The sequence below is a fragment of the Agelaius tricolor genome, unplaced genomic scaffold (genome assembly GCF_023055355.1).
Source record: "Agelaius tricolor isolate 1412-34295 unplaced genomic scaffold, bAgeTri1.0.p SCAF_13, whole genome shotgun sequence".
NCBI lineage: Eukaryota > Metazoa > Chordata > Aves > Passeriformes > Icteridae > Agelaius > Agelaius tricolor.
The window spans coordinates 15162333-15189925 of record NW_027269273.1 but is presented as its reverse complement, the minus strand read 5'-3'; the positions used below and the strand labels follow the sequence as shown (position 1 = coordinate 15189925).

Genomic DNA, 27593 nt, shown 5'->3' with positions numbered 1-27593 from the left:
ATAAGGTGCAGGTGGGAGGGTGGCACAACAGTTGTGTGAGTCTTTTGAAAGGCCTCTTGCTTTTTGGATTTCTTAGAAGACTTTTTTTCTGTATATGGAGGATGCCAAGCGTTTGGGTTTTTTTCAGTTTGTGAGGTTTTGCATAACCAACTCCTTCTGTTTTTTGACACCCTCATAAAAAACTTTGCCTTCTATATGGCCTCTTAAAATTTCACATTAAACAAAAATTGTTCACAAATACTGCATTAAGAATGATGAAACGATCAAGTGCCTGTTTTGTCTCCTGCTGGGACTGTAACTTGGAAATCTGCAGGAATACTTTTGCTTAAAATTTTTGTTCATAAGAATAATAGCATGTTCCAAAGGGTACACCTGATGCATTTATTCATCTCACCTGGCAAAACCTCCTATCCCATCAATGTGTCATCGCCATTTTTATTTCAAATACCTCTCAGATGTTTAAAAAACACTTGCCTATTATTCTTATACTGAACCTATGTATTAGTTAACTCTGTGGACATGTCACATTGTGTCTTGGAAAATTGATTATGAAAGCTGTGACATAGTGACATAGTTTTGTGATGCGCTTGGCTACCAAAATTAGTTTTAAAAAATGCATGCCAGAAGAAAAACAAAAATTAAAAATTAATTAAAAATGAATTAAAAATTAAAGGAAATCATTGGATACTGTGGATTTTAAAAACATATCTAATTATATGTTTCCTGGATGCCTTTTGACTTATTAAAATAAAAATAAGATTGAAACAAAGCAAGCATTTAAGAATGTGCCTGCAGCTCCTGTTTTCCAAGTAATTGAATACAGGATTTCTTCTCTAACCCTGTTCCAGCAAGAATATGCACTGCTTAGGTATTCATTTCAGTGGCATTGACAATACTGACAATATAATTGACCTAAAAAGTTCTGGATTTCCTGTTAATGCACTTTAGAAACGTACATCAACTACAAAAAAATCATTTCTATCTACATTTCACTTGATTTCCATTTTCAAGAAAGGAGGTTTCATCATTATTATTCTATTTGAATAGCACTGATATCTTGAGAGATGGAAGGAGACTTCTATTGTATGCAGGAGTACTTTATTTCGATATTTTCTTTGTCTGATTATACATGATAAACACACATTAGTGACATTCCGTGCATGTTTTGAAGATAAATGGGATATCTCTTTAAACCATTCCTGACACTTCCTAACCTGTGGGCTTAATGGCATATTCTTTCTTTGATTCAATAATTTGTCTGTCAAAAAAGCTGTGCTGACATTCTCGTTGTTGTGGGACTGAAATGGAAAGAAATCTCTTATCTTTAAGATAATTTTTGAAAAATCGAGGAGAACATTTTAGGATAAAAATGTTTTAAAAATGATTTCAGTTGGAAAAAAAATGTAAGTGTTGACATTATACCAACTGCTAGATGGCAGGTGATAAAAGGAAGAATGTTATCTAAAACTGTAAGTCCCCTTGAATTAATTAGGGAATGTGTGAAATCTTAGAAATGAAGACAGTTTCTACTACTATGCCTTGCATAAGTATTAGTTCTGTATAATAACTAGTAACTTTTAAAAAAAAGGACTATAGACATTGCTAAAAGAGTCTGGTTTGCCAAACCTACGTAGCTTCTCTGTGTAAGGCAAATATTACTATATGCATGTACAAACGAACATGTACTTGTGTATGTACATTGTCTGTGGATGTGTTTGAATTTATATGAATATACTGGTGCACTGTCTATTAAAAATAGTCTACCTGGCCCTATTTTACTTCACAAGTAATAGAGAGAGGAGTGATTCATACTGGCTATTCAGAACCTTTTCATTTTTCCTTGCAGTCTGGTGTAATGGGAAAGATAAAGGCCATAAACTCTGCATGAAACAAAAACTAACCACAACTCTCCAGTTGTATCTGATCAAGTAATATAGGACAATGTTAGAGTCCAAAGGTTTGAACACTGTTATGTTTTTCTGGTAGCTGCTTTCCTGCTTTGGAAATTTTCACTTCCAAACCCTGTGAGCTGGCACTGAGTTCTGTCTGCTGTGAATGCCAGAATTTTCTTACCTTTTTTTAAGGGTATGACAGATGTAGGAATTCTACTATTTTTTGCTCTTAAAATATTATGCTTTTATTAGAGGTAGATTAGGCAATTGGCTTCACAAGAGAATTAGCTAATTCTGAGTGTTTGATTGAGTACTCAGGTCCTCCTTTCTTCGTTGTTTTCCCTGAGTTTCATTTTTACCAGCGAGCACTCATCAGAGCTTTTTCCAGAGGATTTCTAAGAGCTACTGTCAAATGTGCCTCTGGCTGGATGGCTGGCTAACAGGGATTGATCTTGCACTGGGTGTCTGCCTTAATTTGTCTTTTCTGATTATTAGTCTTGTCCCCTTTACATTGTAATTGTGAAAGGCTGACCTGGTGACTGTGGCCTATAAGTTACAATTTGAGGCTTAAGCTCCTTGGTTCACAATATGCTTGCAAGGGCTTGAGAGTTCCAATGTGTTTTGAGATGCTTGTCACCATGGCAGACTTCAGAAAACTTGGGTGGTTTAAATACATCAGCCAGCCAGCAGACCTGTTACCACGATGTGTGGAATGGATAGGAGAGGAGAAAAGGGAAGTGGTGAAGAATTACCTGAGCCTTCCTTTCCAGTATTCATAACAAGTGGAGTAATCAGACTCTTACCTAACTATGCTCAAAGGCGAAGAAAGATTATAGTTTCAGCAGCTGACATAAATAAGATGAAACCTCTCCCTCAAATAGGTTTTACCCTCCAAAAAAACTTCCCACAGCCAAAATAAAAAAAATATAAATTCATATATAAATTCATATAAATTCAAACACATCCACAGACAATGTACATACACAGTCCTAACGACGAAGCGGCTGTGTTGGTCTAAAGGAAACCAGTTACAGATCAGAACACAGATATGAACTTTGTTTATGTGCTCAGAGTTTGAAACTTGTTCTCCTGTAGCTGAAAGCACTGTAAATTTTAGTTACAGTGCTTTCCAGATCACCTCTGACACCTGTGGTGGGGAAGCCCTTTGGTCAGTCTCACTCAGAGAGTGTTCCTTCATCCTCTGCTTGCAGGGTTGAACAGCAGTTTTGGAGAAGCTCTAGGGGCCTGCTGTTATGGAATCTAATCAAATAATTTTCAATATAGCTGTATTTAGAAATCATGAGGTGTGTATTGCCAGCTTGGTAGTCTGTTAAAGTTTATGGGAATATCTGTCTCTACTCTGTAGTACTATTGTTCTGGAGTGTAAAGCTCACAGTTGTGCTACTATGATCTCAATTAATCCTTTCATTGTACTATGTGATATATTTAAAATAGGAGAGTAATTTTAGGAAAGATGTTAATTTAAGAAGAAAATACGGGTTTTTCTGTAGCAGCACAGAATCTAAAACTTGCAGTAGTATGGGATTTCATTGGATGGTTCTGAAATTAGTCATAGACTTCTGGGAAAGCATAGTGTGGTATTTCCATATGCTGTGACATTTCCTTCACAGTTCTTTTTCATCCAGATGGAATGAAGTCTAAGGTCTGAGTAGTTTTGGAAAGGGTGTTACAGATGTGGTACCAGGGGAAAAGGTGGTAGCTTTTCTTCTTGACTGTGGTAAAACTTGTGCCCAAGCTGAAAAATCAAATTCAGCAGGCTATCAGCATTAAGAAACACATGTTTACATTTCTGATGTCTGACATCACAAATGTTAATCTTTAAACCTAGACTTCACAGTTAAGCAGCAAAATTTGCTGGTAGATTAATTGGTTGAGAATTTTTTAATGACAGTATCTAAGGTTAGGGTTAATGTAAATGTTATTGTGAGCTTATCTATTTTTAATCTGTTCTGTCTGAACCAGAACTGGTGGTGTTTAGTTACCATCATCATGAAATAGTAGCAGTTTGTATATTAATGTCCTGTGGAATGAGACAAAAGCTGTTGATCTGATTGCATATTAAACCTTAAGCTACTATTGCAACGGTGTTAAGAGATTCCATTGATGTGAAATGGCCTGCATAGGGTTGACTGAACTGTCTTTGCATGAACCAACTGGTGAAGCATTCAAATAAAATGATCACTCATAGATCCCTCAAAGAAGGAGTGGGGGAGAGGAGGGGGGGAGGAGGAGCTCCACACAATAAACAAAGCAAAAGCACTCAATCCTTTTCAAAGACTTATAAATATTTAATAATCATCTGTCTACGGCCAATCTAGAAAAAGAAATCTTTAACTTGACTAGTTTCAAGGCCCAAACCTGAATTTTAATTGAGGTGGTTTCAAAGTTCACATTACTTAGTGTGGGGTTTCCTTGGAAGTAAAGGCAATATTTTCCTGGGATGGGATGGAAATCTTTCTAAATGTAGTATAACTGTTGGCTAATTTGGATTTTTGGTGGGGCAAAATAATGCTGCATGAGACAGTATTTTTTGCTACTGTAAAAAAACCTGGTCACTTTCATTTTAACTGAAGGTAAATCTTGGCTGCTGAGACTATGTACAAAAATTGTTGTGTGTATATGTATGGGTTTTTTTTTCCAGGTGAAATAATATCATCTCTAACAGCATTAAGAAGTTTTTAAGAACAGCCTTTATTCTCCCAATCCCTTCTTCTAGGTTCTATCACCGAAGGCACCTGATTCGAGTGTCCCCTTGGATGAACCTCTCGTATCTCACACTAGCCAATTTTGACAGTCTAAGTGCTCAAATTGAGCCATTTTGTTCTCTGTAAAATAAACCCAGGCCCATTATATGTGATTTTTCATTCACACACCCCTCCCCTTCTCTTCATTTTCTTCCTCCTCTCCTTACTACAGCTCTGTGAATGTAGAGTTGCAACATTGTGAGGACCAGTGTTTTCACTCCAGGCATGTCAACTTCAATCTGCTGCGATTTGGTGTGAAATCTGTGCCATGGTGTGGGGCAGAAAGGTCAACCCCCCCATAATTGATGTTGCTTATTCATCTGCTTCCCGTGTATTTTTCTCTCCACACACTGGGCTTTGTTTGGATAAATTGTTTGAAGATTTACTGTAGTTCTTAAAGCCTGAGAAGCGGCTCCTGCTGTAAAACTTCAATGTCCCCGCTAGGCAGGAGGCTCAGCTAGGATGACACATAATGGCATTTAGACAGAAAGATCTTTTTCTCCCAAGACAAAACGTAGAGGACGTCATCTGGCATAACAATTAGGACAATTTTCAGACTAATTTACTATGGAATCGCTTTGTACACTCCCCTTGTACACTGATATTTAATATGCTAATTGCTATTTAAACCTGAAATATTATTTTAAAGAACTCCTGGACTTTAGAAAATCAGTATATTGAATGGAGGGGAAGAACAGGATGAAAAGAAAGGAAATTTCTAATGAACATGATTTTTACAATTGCACATAAGTACTTTTCAGATTATTAAGAAAAAGCCTCAAAGGTCATAAAGAATCTAAATGTAGTAATTTATTGTATTTTGGGTCACCCCACATTTGTTCTGCTTATGTTAGCAAATGGCATCATTTGAGGAAGGAAAAATACAAGTGCCATTTATATACTCAGAGGGGCTTGATGGAGATTTAAAAATGAGTTTTACTAAATTTAATAAAATTCCTTGCATTTTCAGCTTCCAGTAAGCATACATGTCAATATTTGAGCTCTGAGGTAATAAATACAGGAACAGAAAGCTACAAACTTTAAAGAATGTCTGTGTCCTTGTGGCTGTAGTCCTGAAAAGAGTGCTAATCTACTGAAAGAAATCTTAAAAATAGGAGAAATACTCACTTCTTTAGTAAAGAAGGAAAAAGCTTTATCACCTAGTAATCCTGCCTGCAGATTGAATAAAATAGTTTGAAATCATTGTTTTGATTTCCATTGACTGAAGGCTAGAGTAGCTTTATTGGTTAAGCTGTTAAATCTGCTGTGGTTTAAACACACTTTTTTTCCTCATGTACCCTTGCTTCGATTGACCTTGAAATGCATTATCTCATCCTTTTTGATTTTTTAGAAGAAAATGTCTGTTGCATCAGATCATTTGAAGCTGTCTTAAAACACTGAATAAGTATGCTTTACTACTATTCTTCTTCAAGGATAATATGAAAGTGTAATGCATGAGTATTTCTTCTGCAATCTACTGGGTGATATCTGCCCCTCTTGATGATTCACTAAGGAGGCTCTACCTGGAACTAGTGAGCAGAGTCCATCTGTATGGCACTGTGAATGCCTTTAGTTATGGAATGTTTATGGTTTAGTTATGGAATACAAATAAACTGTGTATGGAAAAACACCTGGCAGTCTGCTTCCTGAGGTGGTCAATATAGTGTGATCCTAAGGTGTTAGAATTCTGAAAAATCATTATCTTGATCAAGAATAATGGATTAAAGAAAATCCTTTTAGAACTGAAAGTAATTGACAGTAAAATTCAAATTACTGAAATGGTACAAAATTCCCATTACTTGGGATCTAGAGCAAGTTTATGGTAGTGCATGCAACTAAAAGCAAACCTGATGGAATCATACTGGGTTCACTCTGAGAGTAATTCTATTCTTGGACTGAAAATCTTACTAGCTGCTTTTTCAAGCTCAAATATAGTTACTGCAACATTTATAGATGAATATTGTGCCTTTGCAATATTTTCTTGTTATATGTCTGTCACAAAGAGTTTAAGTGAAAAGAATATGCAAAGATTCTTATTATTAGTACTGGCTGCAGCATTTATTTTATGGATTTGGCATTTCTGTATATTCTTGTTTGTGCTTATTCTTCAAATTAAGAATTCTTGTCCTAACTATGAAATCTAAAAAAACGTGACACATCATCTGTCATTTTTAAGACCACCACTATGTGTAAAAAGTTGAAAATTACCTTCTTTTTAAATTTATTTTAAATAATACACATGCAGTCTTGGATATAGGTGAATTTGCATTTTGGACAACAGTAAAAATGAAACAAAATCAGTAGGAAAATAATGAAAGATTTCATACTGCTCCACCAATTTATTAGACAGTATGATCATTAAAATATTGGTGCTAAGAAACTAGAGAATTTAAATAATAATGACAAATTCCTAATTTATTTTTACATATGTTCCAATTTGAAATGTGGGTGTGGGAAGTCATATCATATCTGAGATACCTGCAAACAAACTTCAAATGAAATGCTTAGCAGAAACTACACTTCCTTTAGCTTTAATTCCAACTGTTCTCATTCCTTTGAATAGTGAAAAAAAATTTCATTCACCTTGTTCTCCCTACCAAATTTGGAATATAACCTTACAGCTTAAGGCTAGTTTATTCTTCTTTTTTCACTTAGAAGTGTTTGGAAAACCTGAAAATATAATTTCACTTTTCAGGGTAATATGCCTTTCCTGTCAGGCAAGAAAGCAGTATTTGAATTTGTTTAGGATTACTTTTAGTGAAATGGAGGAGATGGATCCCTGTATACTTTTTTGGAAATGAACTGTAGTAGTTCTAAGCAATTTAATGGCCTGGATGTTTTGCAATGGCTCTGTCTGCTTAAAACTTGTAGGTGTTCTGGAGTAGGCTGGATGAATGGAAGAATTAGAAACACAAAGCTGATCTGGGTGACTGGGCTTGCTCATGAACAGCCTTGGCTCCCAGAACTAGAAAGCACCTGTTTCATGTTCATTTCTATGCCTTACTGTTGTGTATTTGTACCCACTTTTTCTTTTGAAAATAATGAGTAGGAGGAACATGCAAAGTGTTTTTTTACCATACAGTTAAGATCCACTATCTCTGGAAAAAAAAGATTCTACAGTTTTGTGACATGGGAAATTGAATTCTGGGGGAAGGTTGGTTAGTGATGGAAAGATTAGATTAAATAGCTTTTTAGTGATTTATTTTATTTAAACAAGCTTTGTTCATTGTATGTAAATATATGGGACTCTCAATTTGTCATGTGGTTAGAATGCACAGCAAATACAGAGAATAGCTGTATTGCTGAATTGTGAATTTTAATGCTTTCTACGTAAGAAGTATACTTTATGGCATATTTTTTGTGTAATACTAGTCCAAACTTTGTCTACTTTTGTAGTTTATTAAATTCCTATTCATTTTACAGGTGCTGGATGATTCACATTGGGATGGCTTGTTATTTCCCATTTATCTGGGCCCGACTGGTATTGCTGGTAGCAAGATAGATCCAGTCAGTGCATTTCCTTTGGGAGAAGGATTAGTCATATTTGTTTAAATGAAGTGTGAAGTCAGCACTGGTGAAAAGTGCTGGATTGACAACTCTTGAAGATGAGCTCTTGGATCCCTGTGGAACAGGGAACAGAATTGCTTTGTTTTACTGATGTACCTCTGCCCTGACCTCGGACAGTTCACTGCTAATAATTGGGCAAGTGTAGTCTCCAATTGGTTTTGAACCTGTCTTCTGCTCTGAATCTGATGGCAAGCTGCCAGCTGAATTTGCTTGGAAAGAACGTCCTGCCTGGCAGCTGGACCAGGACTACAGAAAATATGTTATCAATGCATTAATCCTCAGTAACAACTTGGGCCAGTTTAGCTTGCTGCAGTTCTACTTCCTGCCTTCCCTCCCAGCTCAATTTTCACTGGATCATATCCCTGAACTGCTTAACCATGGGATTGCATGAGAGTCAGGGTGTAGCTGAAGGGAAGAGAGGTGAGGTCAAACAGTAAAAGCAAAGAATAGGAACATAAGAATGTGGCTGTCTAGGTTCAGACTGGCTTAATTATATTACAGTGTAACATTGCAAATAGGTGGTCTGAAAATTTCTAACATTGAAGTCTTACTATGACCAGAGGACTCCACTCAGTAGTGTCATTCTAAAATGAATTTTAAAAAAAAGCATATATCCAAAGACATACAGATTCCTACAGAAAAAATATTTCTTTATATTGAATCTCATATCATCCTGAATTATGAAAATGGCTCTTGAATTGTTTTGCATGTGTGATGTGGTTATGTTGACTGTATTGCACTGTCTCTTGTAGTCCCACTATGTTTTCAAAAGGTTGGGTCCATCTTTGTCTGCTGTTGATTTTTTTTTTCCCCTTTTAAAAATCTCACCCTGAATGAATTTTGTAAATATTCAGTCTTGACTTCAGCTTGCGTTGCAGTGTCATCAATTATGACAGACTGCTGCCTCTTCTCTCCACTCTTCATCTTTTCCCTGTCAAAATGCACCCTTTGGCAGAATATTTTTCAAGGGCTAAATGTGAGTCTAAGGGAGTCAGTGTCAGGGTATTTTTCATAATTTCAAAAATATTTTTCTCTTTCTCTTGTTTATAATTACCTCTTGGAAACTTCAAATTGAAATGTTTCTTTACAGGTTTTTCAATGCATGCCCAGTCTACTGAGAGAGCAGGGCAGATTTGAAGGTTATTGATGCATTTTTTTACCCTTTGGGGTTGGGGGAGAAGGAGAGAAAAGATGGTATAGTATATATAATATATGACTCCCTCTCCCCCCCACCTCAATGAATATTAAAGGTATATTATAAGTACCCCAAACTGGTCCCTTGCATGGGAAGCCTTTCCCTCCCTTTCTCCTACATGTTAAAAGGCCAGCTGCTCATGGTCCTTGCATCCTGTAGCAGATGAATAATGAAACCCTAAGGCAACAGCAACTCTGTGCAGTCTGCAAAGAGGCACAACTGAATACCTAGGGAAGATACTGCCCTTTTTGTCCCTTTTCTCTCCTGTTCCGATAACCATGGGCCAGCTTAGATCCCAAGATATATAAAACCTGTAATGTAGCCAAGCAAATTTTGCTCACCAAAAAAACCCCTATTTTTTCATTTTACTTTTTTGATCTCCTCAGTAAATATTGAGATGGCTTCATTTGTGCAGTCTCTGAAGCATTAAACATGACACTCGTTTTCATAGTTTTGCTATGATATGTGTGTCAACTTTGCCTACTGTGCTGCCAGCATGTAATTTTATTGTGAGTTTCATTATTTTGGATTTCCTTTTCCCTTAAGTTTGGTCTCAAATTTTTGGTTCATGAGATAGTTTTGGCTGTTAATTTTAAAGGAAGAATCTCTGATGAATATGAAAGCAATTTGTACAATTCCTGCAAAAGCAGGAATAAACAAGAAAAGGTCAAATGAAAGAAGAAACATAATAAATTGGGAGCTTATAATTTCAAAGTAAGCCTAATTTGTTTGCACATTGTGGAGATAATGTGCAGCTTTATCCATGAGAGTGGCTCTGATAAAATCAAAGATATTTGCCGATAGATTCTACATGTCAGGCACTCCCTTTCCATACACATCTCTTCTCTGTAGCTGCCTTTTCCCAGCAAAGTGTTTGGGGTTTTTGTGTGTCTGATTTTTCGTAAAATTTCTTTCCTTGTACAGTTCAGATTTTATAAGATGACAGACCCAAAGGCTCTGTAGAAAGTGGGTTGTTAATGTTGATTTTTGCCTTAAAGTCACATGCTACTTTAGTAATAGGTGAGAATATGGCAGATTGCTTCTATCATGTTACATTAATATCATGCTCTCTTTAATGATTAAATGATGGTCTTGGATATGGAAACATACATACATACATATTCACTTTTTCAATTAGATTCTCTTTTTCTCCATGATCTGGTCCCAGATTCCATTTTTTAAAAAACCTCAGAATTCATCATTCCAAATTTAATTGAAATCTGACAATTTAACATTTGGTAAACTTAAAAGCCTCTACCCAATATATGTTATATTGAGTGTAGAAAAAGCTGTGCTGTTTCTAAAGGCTGCTCTGTTAGAAGAGACAGTGTTACTGTGTTTTTGCAGGGCTTACACAGGTGGCCATGTTTAGCTGAGGTTTCCACACAATCTATTGTTCTTGTGTATGCTGAGAACTGAAGTATGCTATGCCCCAAACTTGTATTGGTTTTGCAGGGATTGCCTGACGTTTTAAAGCAATGGTGGCCATGCCCTAACAAGGCAAAGAGACTAAAGCTATTACTTTAGGTGATTCACAGACTATTGTTTTGGTTTTGCTTTCTTCATTTAGCATTTTGAATCCATAAAATTTTTTGAGGTTTGTGTTTGTAAAATCCCTTTTTTTTTTTTTTTTTTCCAGAGGAATGGCTAATCAAATGGCTATTCCAAACCTTTTCATCACTGAATGGCAAGTCCATGCTCCTGCTTGTAGAGCTGTTGGTTATTGTGCATGCATAGAGGAGGAGTATGGCCTGCTGGTTAAAACAGGGAACTACCAGGATACTGAAAAGTGCAATTCCTGGCCCTGTCATATAATTTCCATATGACCTTGGGCAAGATATGTCAGATAAAACTTACTTCACAGGGGCATAATATAGCTGAACTGATGAGATTGTGGTGCTTTTAAATCCTCTTGAGGAAAGTTACACAAAAAGAAATGACTACTATAGTAGGATAGTTGTGAAAATAAAATAGAAGAACTGGCATGATTAGGAGGCAATTTATTGACTTTTCTTTCTGGCTATTTAAAACTTTGCTAACTTAGCTGGGGTTAGAAGAGTGGATGCAGTGTGGGTTTGTTTCTGTCCTTGCTGTGCACGTGCAGCTCCCATTAGTGCCAGCAGGAGCCCTGTGCTCACATCGCGAGAGGAGAATGGACCCCTGTGTGTGTAATGATAAGTTACACAGCATCTTGTGGCTCTGTGTATGATTTCTGATCTATTGTGCCAGAGATACTACAGCATGAGAGAGAGCTGCTGTCATTTTCAATAGGAAGTGAGAACTTTAAGAGCCTGAGAACTGTCCTCTTTTTTGAATAGCACTTTTGCTGCATGAAGTGTAATTTATTTTTATCACAGCAGGCATAAAGCTTCCAGGTTTTCATAAAGAAAAATGATCCATATAGAGCCCATGTCGATTGAAGCATCATTTGAAAACCTGTAAATTCAAAACACAGCTCTTTCTCAATGCAAAGTATTGTTCCTTTTCTTTTTGCTGCAGCTTTTAATTTTTTTAGTCCTGCCATTTCATTAGTACTTTAGATGTACTATAGAAAAGTGGTTTAATGCCCATAATTATATTTCTAGCCATCGGTTTGCCTGTAGCAGGACACATTACTTAATTATACTAACCAAAACTTCTTCAGACAGGACTTTCTGGGCTTTCAGTATCTTTAAGGGTGGTACTTAATTTTTGAATTTTTTTTAAAGCAACAAATGTGTATAAATCATTATAATTTGAGAAGAAAGTGGAAAGGAGAGGAGAGGAAAGGATGGGGTAAAGGGGGGAAGAGAAAGAAATTGTTTGCATCTTGCCTGATACACAAACACACAAAAAGAAAAGAAAACAAAGGAAGACCAGTTATTAGTCCTACAACTTGTCAGTTTGATTAGTGAGTGGTTGCCTCTCTCTCTTCTGAGAAAATACAACATCTTTAAATGATGTCCATTCTTAAATGTAGAAACCCCCGCATTGTCTGTTAATGCATAATTGGACTGTCTTTTAATACAAGCAGAGGCACTTGTTTCTGAATATAAACCCTGCACCTCAACAGGTCAGGAAGATAGTAAAAACCTGTTGTTTGGCTTTGTCTTGAGGAATAATGGAGTCACTAATCTACTTGATCTCTGGGAGTCAGATAAAGAAGAAAGTGAACGATGCATACATTTCAAAGATGGAAGGCACTTGTAAAAGCAATTTCTTTGGAGGGAAAAAGTAGAGCAAAGGCTGTTGGAAACCTTTTAATTAGTACTAATTACCTCAGCAGAAAATGTTGGAAGCTTGAAAGGATTTGTGTCAGCAAGTGAAAGATCAAAGATTGCGACGCTCGCATTTTAATCTGTTGGCTATAAAAACGAATAAGGGGGTGGTAATGGGGCCCATGAGAATGACAACCCAGGTGGTGGAGGCCTTAATCCCGTCTTTACTGCTAGTGCCTGAGGCCTAGTTCCAATTACATAATAAGATGATTTAATTTTTGCTTTAATTTTAACAAAAATTAAGTTTATTTTAGCCTTCAGTAAGGACAAGACAAGGTTTCCAGACAAAATCCTCTCAATTTATTTCTTTTAATGTTTTAAGTCCAAGCCTTTACTTAGCTTTTTTTTTTTTCCCTAAGTGGCTAAAGCTGCTCTGTAGAAGGCAAGGAGGCAGCAAAGATGCTTTGATGTGGTCCCTGCAAACAGGGAGGGGCTGGCCGTGGGTCACTGATGGCCACTGTGGCGGCATTCAGGAATCCAGTAGTGCCCTCTCTCTTTTTTGCTTATTTGTTTTTTGGTTTGGGTTTGTTTGGGTTTTTTGTTTGTTTGCTTTGTTGTTTTTTTTTTTTAACAAACTGCCTAATTGCGTCAGTGAAGAATATTTTATAGGCATGCTTGCTGTGATATTTCGCTTCTGTTTTCTTTCAAAACACTCCATATGCGTTCACATGTGTGAGGTAAATTACTCTTATTTTTTTTCTTTTTTCCTTTTTTGTGGCTTGAGCAGATTATGTGCCCCTCAGAAATCTAATTGTCATCAAATGCCACTATGGACAAAAGAGTGAGCATATGGCTGAGGCTGATGGCTGCAATGTAGGCATGAAATGTTTAGATTTATGTCCAGGAATTTCCAGCACTTCTACACTGCCAAGCCCAGCCCTTGTGTTGAGGGGGCGGTAGATGCTTCTTGAAATGGCATTGGGTTTATAATTCAGCTCAGGAAGTCAGGAGTTACCTATACACAGTGAACTGGTAGGAGTTGAGTATATTTTTTTAAGTAATTGGACTTTTACTAAAGGTTATATTACTTATGCTTTCTGGATTCAAGCATGGTAAATTGCAGCCAGTCATGGTTTTGTCTTCACAGGTAATTGGACTAAAAATTTGGAGGTAGTGGCAACACAAATACTAAGGCCTCTATTCTCAATTAAAACTTTAAATTTATTCATTCAGCAATTAAAGCCTGAAATGGACTTTGAACTACATACTTTATTAAGTTATACACTGGTTTTTAAAATATTTTAATTATGTTAAATTACTTCAGTATCAGGTTTTTATGGTGGATGGCTTTATGCTGATGTGATAGAAAGCAGTGTTCATTTTAAAACATTGTTTTGATGGAAGTCTTTTGGTCCCTTGCTAGGTTTTGTATGTATTGGCATGGCAGGAAAGCATGAAGCAACCTTTTCAAAGGTAGGACTTGGATGATCTTGAGGTCTTTTCCAACATTAGTGTATGCATGATTCCATGAAAACCCAGGTGCTAGAGTTGCAAAGGAAACAACACTCAGTGTTATTTTCCTTTTGCTTGCCTTTTCCTAATCTATGGAGTGTCTGATGCCTCTAACCGTGCTTAAAGGAGGAGGTGGCATTGAATCTCATCCTAGGGCATGGAAAAACACCTGAACTGAGACCTGGGTTTCTTTCCAGATCAGTGTAGGGGAGTAACACAAGCCTCCTTTTTTGGGGAGTGGCTCTTTCCTGTCAGTTTGCTCCATCCTCATGATGGCAGGTGACTGTCCTGGTGAAGCTGCTCAGGAGGACACAAGGTGGTTTTCTGCTTCTCCAGAAGGTGTTGGGGCAAAACCCCCCAGTTTAACCAGACAGACTGAATTAACAGATTATATGGAAGTATTTTGAAAATCAAAAAGACATAAGAACATGCTTATCTCTGAATTTGAACTTATATATCAAAATTTTTGCAGGATTGCCATAAGGCCCAATAACACAAAAAAGTTGTTCAAACAATTAGTACTGAGCAGTTACCATGCAAAAGTGCTTGACTGAGTGTAGTGTGTGATAACAATTCCCAAAAGCCATCGGGTGTTTCCTTGCTTTCTGCTCTTTGCAAGAATGATTTATGAGTTTACAAGTTCCTTCCCAAACTCTTTAATTGCCCTGACACTTTCCCAGGTGGACTATATCCAAGTTGGTATAAAGCAGTGCTCATTGCAGCTGGACCTTCTAATTCATCTTGAGTTAGGTAAGGGACTTATTGTTCTTTTTGTCTTTATTTAGATTTTTTCTTTTTTACCTCTAGAGAAACACTGTACCATGGTAACTGGTACTGCGTTCCTTTGAAACACCACACATGCCAGAAAGTAAAACAAAGTTCTGTTTAGTAAGACTTAACTGAAAGCTTTTCATTTTATGAATGGAAACAAGGACAAATACAAAACTTGGTCTTTGCATGTACTTAGCAGATCACCTTTCCCCTTGTTGAATCCGTCTTCTCTAGGATTCCTGGCTTGAGTTCCAGCAGGTTCCCCTTCAGGTCCAGGTGTCTTGGCAATTGATCTTAGTCCCACAATCACTTCTGATTTGGTGCTGTCAGAAACCAGAAATTTAGGTGATCGTGTTTGGAAACCGTTGGGGATTCTCTGTATTCTGTCAACTGTGTGGCTCCTCCTTTCCTTGAACACAACTATTTCTTCTTTCTCCCTGGCAACGTCAAACTGGCCACCTAGATCCCACTCCAGTTGGACTTGTTCTTCTCTGTGGCATTCATACCTTCTTGCTAAGTGTTACACAAGCACACACTTCACAAATGATCTGTGGTATACTGCTGGCTTTCTAGAAACAGATGAAACAGGATATAATGTTAACAGTGATGACAGACCCAGTAACACAGTTACTTTGTTTAAACAAGCCCATAAAGAAAGTGTTTCCCCTCTAACAGCTTTTGTGGTGTTGCAAACTTCCACTTGCATAATGTACAATTCACTGGAGATTGTGCAGGCATAAGCAAAAGAAAAAGCTGTCTCTTGCTTGTGTGTACTTGCACTTTAGAGTAAAGCACATCCAAGTGGAAGATTTGCTGTCTAGCACAAGGTAGTCTCCTTGAAAGGATACTAGTTCTTCTAAATTGGCTCAGTCATGCATAGACCTTGTATGCTTTTACCCTAAGTTTTATCGGTCTGATAATCTGTTTGCTGGCTTTTGGGACTAAAATGTCTGTTATAGTAAGGAAATCTGTTACAAACAGGTGTTTGAGTGCAGAAGAAACATGGACTAGTAAAGGTGAAAATTTGCCTTGGACTTAGACCTTGTTAAAAGATTTTCAAACTGAACACCAAAAGTTAAATTTTGTAAATTGTTACTAAGTACCTGAAGTTACATTTTTAGGGCACTAAGGCCTTGTGCATTAAAGATGCTGATGAGCAAAGTGTTTAGGAAGAGGATATTAAATGCTGCACTGTGATTAATATAAATATTGAAGAATAACCTAGGTCCTTGCTTCAGAAACATAAATGTGTAAATTATTCTCAAACAAAATTTTAAAATATATAACAAATGAGAAGCATGTGTGAACAATTTTGTTGATGTAATTTAGAATACTCTCATTTCAGTCATCAGAAGATATGTGATTTTTGGAAGCTCACCAAGAGAGATTCAGTAACTCATATTTGTTTGAGAAAGGGTGCGGTTTAAGTAGATCTTATTAAAAAGAAAACCCCCAAAACATTAATGCAATTAATCTCATTTCAGTGCTTTAATAAATTTATTTAAATATGCATTCAAGTATTTCAGAGAAATAACACTGTGTGTTTAGAAAGAGATGAATGCAGTGACTATTAAGTTTTAATTGTCTTTAATCTCTTGCTACTATGGCAATAAAAATTAAAACTTTTAAGAGGAATATTCCATATAATGCATTATTTGGTAGGAATATTCTTAATCAGCAGAACCGTGTAAGCAGCACATTTTCTGCTTTTCCATGATTTGAGTATTTAAGTCATAAATACTTCCAGTATCTTGTAGTAATCTTTGTGGTTTTCTTAATTGCACACCATTGAGAAATCTTTAACACCATTGAGAAATCTTTCTTTATATTACTGAATGTGGAAATATCTTTTAGTTGTCCTCTCCTTCTTCAGATTAAAAATCTGAAATGAATCTACTCTATCTTATTTTGCTGTACTGTTCTGACATATTCTGATGAGCCTGGATTAGCTGATGTGGCCTTTGGGGAGAGACACATCAAATGTAGGCAGACAGCTCCTGTGTCTGGTAACAAAGACTGAGGAGGTCAAAACTATCCCAACAGGCCTGAGCAGGTCAGTCAAAGGCAAATGTTGGAAATAAGATTTGGTGGGGAGGGGAGTAAGGGGCCTGGGTCAAGTCCTGTTCAAAAAGTCAGCTTTGTCAAAAGCTTCAGTCACATTCTTACCTACAGGCAACCTCTGCTGATCCCAACTCATTAATCGAACTGGAGAGCCGTCTTGACCCTGGCTCCTTCCCTTTGAAGTGTGGTGTCCTCTGCAGCATGAGGAAATAATTTGCTGCCTGATTCAATGAGCCATCAGTAGAGCCAGCAGACCTAATGACATGTGAGAATATTAACCTCCTACCACGAAGAGCTGTGAATCTTGAGAGGCAGTCTATAATTCACCCAGCACTCCTGAGCCTTCCCTTTCTGTCTTATTCTTGCACTCACTTTCTCACTCACGGGGAGAGAGAGGAGAGATCCTCTTGTCATAAAACTTTATTTCCTTCAGTAGTGTGAGCCTTCTGAGCTGCTTGATAAAGAGTTACTTTCCTTTTGCAGTTGGATAAAATTTATACTGAAATTACAGATGTCTGTCTTGCATACAATAATTTCTGTTAAAATTATGACACAGGCTGTATTCTGACATCAAGAGGGTGTAATCTCAATACTTACTCAAGCAGACAATTTTGTTTCCCTATTTATTTTTCATCATCAGAGGAGAAAAGCAAATGCAGGAGAACAAACATGCATAAAAGTGCTGTTATTCTGTACAATAGGTGTTTTAGCTTTCCTCAATTAAGATGAATCTTTCTGCAATCCTCTTCTTTTTTTATTTTTTTCTACCTATAGGATGAAACAGTTCTGCTTGACATAGTACTGTGTGTTATATGCACACACAAGGGCATGTTTCACTCTTTGATTCTTAAGAAAGAAATAGATTGTTGGTATAATCCCACTGCTTTAAAACTCAGAGCTGGTTTTTCTCTTATTGACTCCTTTAGCATTTCCATAGATTCAGGACTTAATGTCTGGTAAACTTCAGCAAGAGAGACATTGTTATTCATGTGACTAAATAAGAAGAAAAGAAAAGCAAAAATGGCCCTGTGTCTATTTACTACTCAGCATGAAAGTGGTGGTGATTACCAGACTGTTATATACCCATATAGAGTAAAATATTCTCAGAGTTTTGTTTTGTTTTTAATGTCTTTTCATAGTGCTGATGGGCTGAATTTAGAGGTCAGAATTTAGAGGTTATGGGTACAGGTGGGGAACAGTATCCAACACAGCAAATCCCAGACCAAAATGGCTATTGCTGGCAACAGTCTTGTCTGTGCTGGAAAGGTTTTGGTAACTGTTTTTGCTGTAACTGTACTGTCAAATTTCTCATCTTTAGTGGAAACATGGTTTGCAAAAGCAAATGGAGTTACAGCAAGTGTGAGCACTTATAATGGTGAAAGATGTTTCTCCACTGGCAGTGAAAGTTAAGTGATGTAGTTGTGTGGCCAAAATCTTTCTGTAGGAAATGGGGCCTGAATTCTGTCTTGTTATCATTATAGAGTTATTCTGCTCCTGAGGAGTTTTTGGTAAAAACTGTTGGTGTGTGGTGTGGATCTGGGTACAGACTAAGATACCATGCACAGGGGATAAAGGAGGGAATGGAGACAAAGCAGGGTAGGTAGCAGAAGGAAATAATAAATAAATGGCAGTCATATGATGATTAAGAGGTACTACAGTGTCTGTGGTACGCACCTATGTAGATCCCTGTCTTTAAGTTGTTCTAAAGACGTTTTTTAACATCGAGGGATTCAGTATTATGTCCATTAACAATTCTCTGCTATCATGCTTGAGCAGTCTATTAGTCGTCCTCACCTCTTATAGCTGGTCACAAAGGCCAGTCCCTTTGCCTCTCTCTGCTTCATCTTTTTTATTAAGTTTATTAAAACTAGTCAGATTATACATTCTTATGGCACAGGCTGTGCTTGGTCCATTCATTATGGTTTCTTATCTTGGCAGGCAATCTGAATTGAACGGCAGCTAGTCCATTATGCACATATGAAGCCCATCACTCCTCCAGCAATGGCCAATTCATCAAACATTTATCTTTTGCCCTCTGAGCAGTGCGTCAATTTGCTTGTCAATCCTCAGCCTTGGTTGTTGTGGAAGATGGGAGAAAAATTACTTTTCTTTTCCCCCTTCCCACTGAACTCTGGTAGTCAAAATGGGCTTTACTCTACTCACTCTACTCCCCCGCTCTCTGTGGAAAAAGGGGAGTTAAGTTACTATCTGAATTGCAGAGTGACAGATTGATCCAAGATACACTAAAGCTTTCATTACGGCACTGCCTTTGCACTTGAATTTGCTCATATTTCCATTATAATACTGGTTTTTAGGGGGTTTATAAATAGGTTCTCCACTTGGCACATGGAGCTGAGAGGAGCTTTTAAGAATAAACACATTACAGGGTTTTAGCTCTTTGTGGGGTTTTTTGTTTGTTTGATTTTTTTAAACAGATTGTTTGTTTTTTAAACATTTTGTAAACCATGGCTATTCTTTTGCTGTTTTTAATCACTAATACTTCATTGAATTCTTTCAAGTTCATGAAACGGCAGTATTGCCTTTATTTTTTAAATGCCATTTGTTTTATTAGAATTTTTTTAGTGCCATTTGTTTTATTGGGATTGATTTCCATGTTAAGAATGGGGAAAAAGACAAAGCAAGAATCTTTCATTCAAGTTTTTCTCTTAACTCATTGCTATTCTTCATCAAACAGTTGTAATAATTTTTAGCAGAAGGATGTTTAAGTCTGTACATAGGAATTTTAGGGAAGTGATGCATAAATGAACTATGAGTGGTGTTTTTTCCAGAATACCCATTGATAAGCAATGAATATATATTTCTCTCTGCTTGGTAATTTTTTGCACTGTTTTGCAAACTGTATTTTCTTATATGATACTTGTTTGGTGACTAGGTGACTAAGAACTCATTTTCCGATCCATTTTGTATTATTATGAAATATTTGATATAGCTTATGTGAAAACTGCCTTCCCACAGGCTGTATACTACACTGATTGTCATTTTATTTGAATTTAAACAAAATTGTAATAGTAGTATAATACAAAATCTTGGCATGTTTAATCCCAAAGATGTAATATAAAAACTTAAGCAAAAAACAGCCTAACATGAAGGATAAAGTTTGAGCTGTATTAATGGGATAGTCTCTTGAGTTTGTGCATTAAATACACATAGTGAAATCTGAAACTTTAAGAGATTCATTGGAAAAGAAATTGAACCCCACCACAGTCAGTTTGGTTGCTAATTTATCTCTTTTGCTTGGTTGATTTGGTTGTTTGTTTTATTGATGGTTTTTTGTGTTTTGGTGGTTGTTGCTGTTTGTGGTTTGGTTTTTTTTTAATTTAAGTAGAGTCTTGGTGTGAGAAAATGGTGGTTGAACAACTGAATGGTTGACTGTGATATGTTTTTTGAGCCCCTGAAAGCTGTAATTAGGATTTGTAGTTTATTTCACCAGGTAAATAAGGACTCCTACAGGACATGGCTCTTACATTTTTTTTTTTACCTTAATGTTGCAGTTTCTTTTAATTTCATTGCAAGATTTCTGACAAATAGGCTCTGTTCATCCTTCCCAAACAGATGTGCTTCATTGAGCCTCACCTGAAGGTCTGATTCACCTTCTGGGAGTGCCCATCTTTTCTTGCTGCCTGTAAGGAGTTGTAAGTAACTGGGCTTCTACAGATGGATGAGATGCATCTGCGTTATTGCTTTTCAGACAATGCCATCATTTGAGTAACTGCTACTTATTAGCAAAATCCCTCTCTCAAGAAATACCTGCATTTCTCTTTTATAAATGGTAAGAATGTTGGTGAAATATTGTAAACGTAACATCTAGAATTCAGGAGACCTCATCTCTTTTTGTCTGTCTGTTTATTGACTCTACTTTTGTTTGGGTTTTCTTGGAGGTGGGTGGTGGCTTCTGAGGGTTTAGAAATTTGGGCTTCCTATTTTACACAATAGAATTTGCTGTGTAAGACTTAGAACAAGACTAAAAAAGAACAGATGAATGGTCTGAGTTTTTCTGAATCACCAACATTTCAATGTGCTTACATCACTCTGGTTTAAGATTGTTGTGAAAGATGTTTTCATCCCAGGCTCCATTGGTAATAGAGTGTCTCACATAGTTTTGTATGCTTCAGGGTGAGAAAGGGGGAAAATTGAGGGAATGCTATTTATTTTCTTTATGTCTGGAAGAAGTCAAGAACGACCATTATTTGAAAAGATACTTATTGCATGTCCAATTCATTAGAGAAATTTTATCTTTTCTTTTGGAGATCTCTTTTTCACAGGTATTTAATTATGGTACTTGTTAATATCTTTTAATTTCTCTTTTGCTGAACATATTCACAGCTGTGCCTCAAGTTTTACCCTAATAGTTGCTTGCAGATATTTTCCATCTACCAACAGAAAGATGGAAGTGATACAAAATGTTACCTCTAGATAGTCTGCAAAATACTAACATTTCTTCTGATATTAGGCAAAAAAAAGCATTTCTTGCTTTACAAATTTTGGATCCTGGAGGCTCTTTGCTGTCACTTGGGTGCTTTGGTGTGTGTGTGTGTGTGTGTGTTCTGGCTTGGTCCAGAAGTCATGTCAGAGCTGTCCATTAAATACTTCATTTGTTTTCTTTTTGGTTCTATTATCATGCAGGAAACTGTAAAATCACTAAGTAAATTGGCAAAAAAAATATTTTATTCTTGACTACAGTAGAGGCCATTTTTGGATGCTTTACTTGTATTTTCTCCACCTGATTTATTTTTCTTCTCTCCATATGTATCTATCTATATATATAGATATAAATATCTCCCCATTTTTTTATTGTGCTTTGTTTTCTTTTGGTGAGGTTAAGTCAAAGGACTCTAGAAGTCAGGAGTTCTGGGTGTTATTTCTTGTCTCTGGGAAAATTGCTGGAGGTCACCTTCTGTTAGTCACTTAACCTCTCTCTGCTTTACTACAAAATGGAATTTTAAGCTCAGCAGGTTTTTGAAAAGTAATTCATTAATGTTTTGCAAAAAAATGCTTTGTAGTCCTTGGCTGGCAGGTGCTGGAGAAATAGAAATTGCATTTCTATTTAAATACTGAAATTATCTAGTACTAGGGTTCTCATGTTGATTCTGCTCTCCTGTAATCTGTTAAAACATTAAAGATAAGGAAAAGGTATTTTAAAAAGCTCTTGTTTTGTAACAGCTCCATCTTTAACTTCTGCTAATGGCTATCTCCTGTCAACAAAGTGCAAATCAATTTCAAGGCTAAACCCAAACTCTCTCATTTGCATATTGTTAACTGCTCTCTCTTTTCCTGTTAAACAGGAGGAAAAAGTCAATTAGGTATGAGGCAGCTGTCTTATTAATGAAGGGGTGGGATAAAATGTGAGCAACTCTTCTTTTGTAGCATATGCTTCTGAGCAGCTTGTTTTTCTGAACAAGGACAACTGCAGAGTACCAAGTTTTGTCTATTGCTTGTAAGTCTTCTGCTTTATTTCATTTATGAAATCTCATGTTTTCATTGTCAAATATTACCAAAATGAAGAGTTGCTCTTTACTTTCATTGTAACCAAATCCCTGTCAGGCCAGAGGGATACATGAAATAGTGTAGTTGACAATTACCATGCATACACATACATAAAAAAAAATAAAATCTCTGTCATGACATTCCTTTATGATTAAAACTTTGTTATAAACCATGAATGAATTATGGAAAAGAAAGCTGGAAGAAATCATACTGATTAGCCGAAGGACTTGGATAAAATGACATTTCTGAGACCTTTATATTCTAAAGGATTATTTACTGTCTACTTACAGAGCATCTTAAGTCATTTTGCAGAGGGAGTCAGTTTCCTGTTTAGCGCAGTGTTTTTGTAAGCTAATGAGGGCAAAGCATGAGCCATAGGCAATGATGCTGTGATATTAACTGTGACAGGGAGCTTGATCATAATTATCTTAACGAGGATAGGGTTAATTACAGTGGAAACTTAAAGTTTTTTCTGTTTGAATGAGGCGGCACTGAATACGTTGTGATGTTTTGTCGGTTTGATGTGACTTTGAAAATTGCGGTGGAAATCTCTTGGCAACACTTGCTCTCCTCTGGGAGCAGAGTGTGAGCCCTGCAATGAGGTAACTGAGATGGTACCTGCGGGTGAGATAATGGGCAGCTTTCATGACATTAGAGCAGGGACAAGGAACAGGCAATCCACCTTAGTGATGTTTATTAGCCTTTTGAAAGTAAGGGAAACAGCTACTTGCCACCAGCCCTTCAGTGCTGGTTGCATTGTTGTGGTGAGATTGTGTGTTTGTTTTAGTATACTAACATGGGGAGACATTTTTATTATGCTGTGAACTATGAGAAAACAGTACAGATTTACCTTTAGATGGTTCTCTTTCTTAGGGGATTTCCCTCTTTTTATACTCGTTTCTTAGGTTGCTTGTACCCTTCTTCCTCTGTTGTGTATATATAGGCATTCCTCTCCTCTTTTGTAATGGGCTCATAAGGAAATTCTTGGAGTACATTAATATTACTTGCTCAACCTCATTAAAAATAAAAATGACAGTATTTTGTACTGATTTCTGTCTCAGATTCTCAAAAATACTTTCTCCATACGAATTTACAATTAGAATCCTTTCTTATCCCCCATCTGCAGATGGGAAATTGAGGCTCATGGAAATTATGGGACTTACTGAAGTTTCTACCATAAAACCAGTTGTGTGGATTGTACTTAAAGCTTTTACACTTTGGAGTACAACTGCTGGGAAGTATTTCCTAATATTTAATGATGGTGGAGATTGTTGCATAGAATTCAGTAGGTAGTAACACTGGCAAACACATTTTTGCCTTTTTTATTTTTTTGCCACATCTTACCATTTTTGTTTTGGTGCCTTTTTTTTTTCTTAAACAGAAGTTTAAGATAAAAAAAAAAATCCATGAATAGCAAAACAACATATGGCTGTAAATTTATATTAATGGCTACACCCTCTCTCTGTACTGTGGCAACCCCTCCCATCTCCCTGGACTCTGAATTTAGGTGATTAAATCACCAAGTGCACACTGCTCTGATGACATGAAAACAGCAATTATAAGCAACCCCCTGTGTAACATGGCTCCTTTTTAACTGAGCAGCTAATAACATTACATGGCAAAAATTATCAAAACCAGACAGGTGTAAGGAGATTTGCGCACAATTTTCTCTGCTTATCTATGAAACTAGTACCCTTGTGTTCAGCCCAGGGTTGTGAAAGAAAGGCTGTTTCAATAGGCAACTCCCTCTAGTGTTTCAAGGCCTTTTGTCCCACTTCATGGCTTGTCATTTTGTTTTATGCCTCCCCTGCAGCAGTTTTGGATGTGCGCTTTCTTCTCCTTGCCAGTTGCCAACCATTTGCTGATTCTCATGATAAGAGTATTATATTTGCATAACATAACTCAAGAACAATGTGTATTTTGATGCTGACACTGACCAGAGCCCAAGCAGTGTTTTTTCACAAAGGACCTATTAACATCCCATAAGGCTCTGTGGTGCTGACAAGGAGGTGGCCTTCTCTGAACTCTTTTGGCAAGTCAAAGTCATACATTGAAATGTGAGGTTTGGAAATAATCCACTATTTATATAATAAAGAGTATTTAAGGGGAATTTGCTAAACTAGGTTTGTCAAACTGAAATGAAAACTCATAACAGCTTGATAAACTCACTGCTACTTCCTCCGAGTTTCTTTGCCTTTTAAAGGTACTTGGTGGAAAGTACTAAGATGCTTTCTCCTCAAATCTTGACTTTGGCAAAACCAGGTCTGTTGTGACCTTCTGCTGAAACAGCTAGCTCAATGCAGCATGCTAGCACAGCTTTTATTGGTGAACAGTTGATGTAGGCTGAATTAAGGTTTTTTCCCAAAACTGTTGGTTAAAGGCACATGAAAAACATGCGATTGTTACTGTGGTGATTATTTCAGTAAAATGTAATATAGAGGCCTTTACTTTCTCAGCTTCAGAAATTCTAGTATCAATGCACTGTAACGATATAGAAATGCCATAGGGTATAGGTGGCAAATTTTTTCAGGTCCAGCTGCTGAGCATCAAAATGGCATGATAGTTTCCCCTCCCTTTCAAGTCAAGAGACTTTGGAATCCTTGGACTGAAATATACTGTTGCAGTGTTGCAAAAATGTTACTTGAATATTTGTAGTTCAGCGTGCAGTACCCAGTGTAAAGGTCACACACTGGGTTTCTTTGGTTGCTTGAGCTGTCTTAGTGTGATCTATAAGTGGTCTGTAGGTTCTGGCTACAAAAGCACTATCTTGTTTTCATTGCACAGATGAATGTTAAATTGCCTTTTCTAAAAATGTGTTTTCCTTCAGTAATTGTGTCTGTGGAACTTTCTAACAGGGACCTTGGCTGTACTTCGATCTTTGCCAAAAGCTGGGGGGAGGGTGTGGAAATCCCCTCAGTATAAATGTCATTGGAAGCTGAATAAATAGTATAACCTGCATCTCCCTTATTCATCACATTCTATAAAACAGCCAGGAGATACAGTGATGATCTTCCCACTGGTAGGCATAGTAGATCAGCTGTCAAGTCATGCAGTCTCAGCATATCTTTAGGTGTCTGGTAGGTGAATGAGCTGTGAATGCGTGCCTGTGCCTATGCTTTGTATATCGCGTGTCTTAGTTGATTAATACGTAGGGAGTTTTTACTGTTGGAATGAGCAAGCATTAAGAATCAGGCTTGGAATAGATGCCTTAACAAGGTAATGAAATGTTCTTTTTTAGTTTTTTTGGGGTTTTTTGGTACTTTGCTGTGAGAGGGATGAATGCTTCCAGAAGCTTGTTTCTTTACACGTAATCATCTTCACTACCATGTTGTCAAATGCTCCTTTTTAAAGCTGCTCTCTGCAGTGTGACCTGTGCCTTTGACAGTGGGACAGTAAGTTCCAAGAAGGAAGAAGGCAAATGCCTTTTCTGTCAGGAGTAATTCTGCATTTTATTCTGTAGAGAACATTTTATTTTGTTTGCATGAACTCAAGAAGCTAATTAAGAGGTTAATAAAAAGGGGGGAAAAATTCTTTCTACAGTTCCTAAAATTGCATGTAAGGTAACCACTAAGAAATGATACTTGAAGTTGTATTTATTATTGTTAGCAGGGTATGATATTTCTTGGCAGAAATGATGGATGACAACTTAAATTTGTGTCCAGGGAATGAAGGTGAACTGTGACAGAGTTATTTATCTTGGGAATGGAGGTTAGGGTCAGGCGAGGCTGGGTGCCTGAAGGCACAAGACATTGACAAATTCATCCTGCAGGCCCCATATCTGAAGCCTTTTGTTTTGGATCCTGGCTACTCACTAAGTGACCCGCATCCTTCATCCTGCCAGCATGTGAAGGATGTGTTGCAGTGCCAGCACTCCCCTTGCCACTAATGCTTGTCATTCACTCTTCTGACAGGCCCAAACCAAAACTATTCCCACTCCTGAAAGGGAAGGTTAAAATATTTATTTCAGCTCATAATGGCCTCCCTGATTTAGTGGAGTATCATTTTTCCTGTTGCCTTTGTCGTTTGCAGGTCACTAGAAGGACTGAAAACATTCAGTTACTTGGAAGAACTGATCTTGGACAACAATCTACTTGGAAATGACCTTCTGTTACCCAGGTTACCCCACCTCCATACCTTAACGCTCAACAAGAACCAAATATCCTTTCAAAGAAATACCTGCAAAATGTCAAATGAGTTTTATGTGTCAGCCAAATTAAAGTATGTGAAATATAGTTCATGTGCCGACAAAGCATTCTCTCGTTTGGCACCTGGAATACTTCATAGTAATTTATTACAGGTCATTCATAAATGAAATGCACCATTATATCTTCCTGTTGCTCCATTTTAGTGAGAGATCTAAGTTATGGCTCTCAAGAAATCTTTCTAATAGATAAAATAGAGAAAGAAAATAATGTCAGTGCTACCCGTGTGCAGCAGTCAGTTCCTGTGCTTGCTTGGGGTTCTGTTGCAGGCTGACCTCTAGTGGAATAGAGCGTGCAGTGAAACGCTCTCAGGTTTTAATACTTTAAATAGCTCTTAAAGCATTAAAGTAAAGTAAGATAAAATTAATTGAACCCACATAATAATTTTAATGATTTTCTCTATTTTCATATGGTAATATGCACAGCTGGCTAGCTGCTGTGCAACTGCAGCTGTAAAAGCATGTCCCTCTCTTGGTATTCCAGTTCTGTATAAATTCACATAAAATGCTTTCCAAATCAAGGTCCTAATACGGTAAAGTCTTTTGATGTATGGCTAAGTCCAGTTGTAACCAATCAGTCACTTCTCCATATGCCTAAAGTTAGGGCCTATTTCTGTTTATTAAGAATAAATATGTCAACATTTGTCTTAATACTCTGCTGGATCAGAGCCCCTCATCTGTAGGCTTACGGATAATGGTCTGTAAAAACGAATTATCTGCAAAGTCTATGCACATAGTCTCGATTATCCCATAATTTTCTCAGACTTTGACCCATCTGGAGATTTGAAGATGTGTAATGTATGATTTTGCAAAAGTGAAGGGTGATCACACTGTGGCCAGAAGGCCAAGGGAGGCCTGTGGAGTCTTAGAGCACAGCCCACTAAAGCCCTGGCCTTGTAATTGCAGTGTGAGGACAAGACTGCTCAA

At 37.1% G+C, this 27593-nt stretch overlaps 1 protein-coding gene across 4 annotated transcripts in view; it reads left to right on the top strand.

Annotated features, from left to right (window-relative positions):
- Positions 1–27593, top strand: part of LRMDA (leucine rich melanocyte differentiation associated) — a 632726-nt gene that overhangs the window by 340030 nt on the left and 265103 nt on the right. For all 4 annotated transcript variants that reach the window (XM_071438840.1, XM_071438838.1, XM_071438837.1 and 1 more), the window contains exon 3: positions 26495–26626. In XM_071438840.1, the coding sequence (XP_071294941.1) occupies positions 26495–26626 (132 nt within the window). The remainder of the gene's footprint in view (positions 1–26494; positions 26627–27593) is intronic.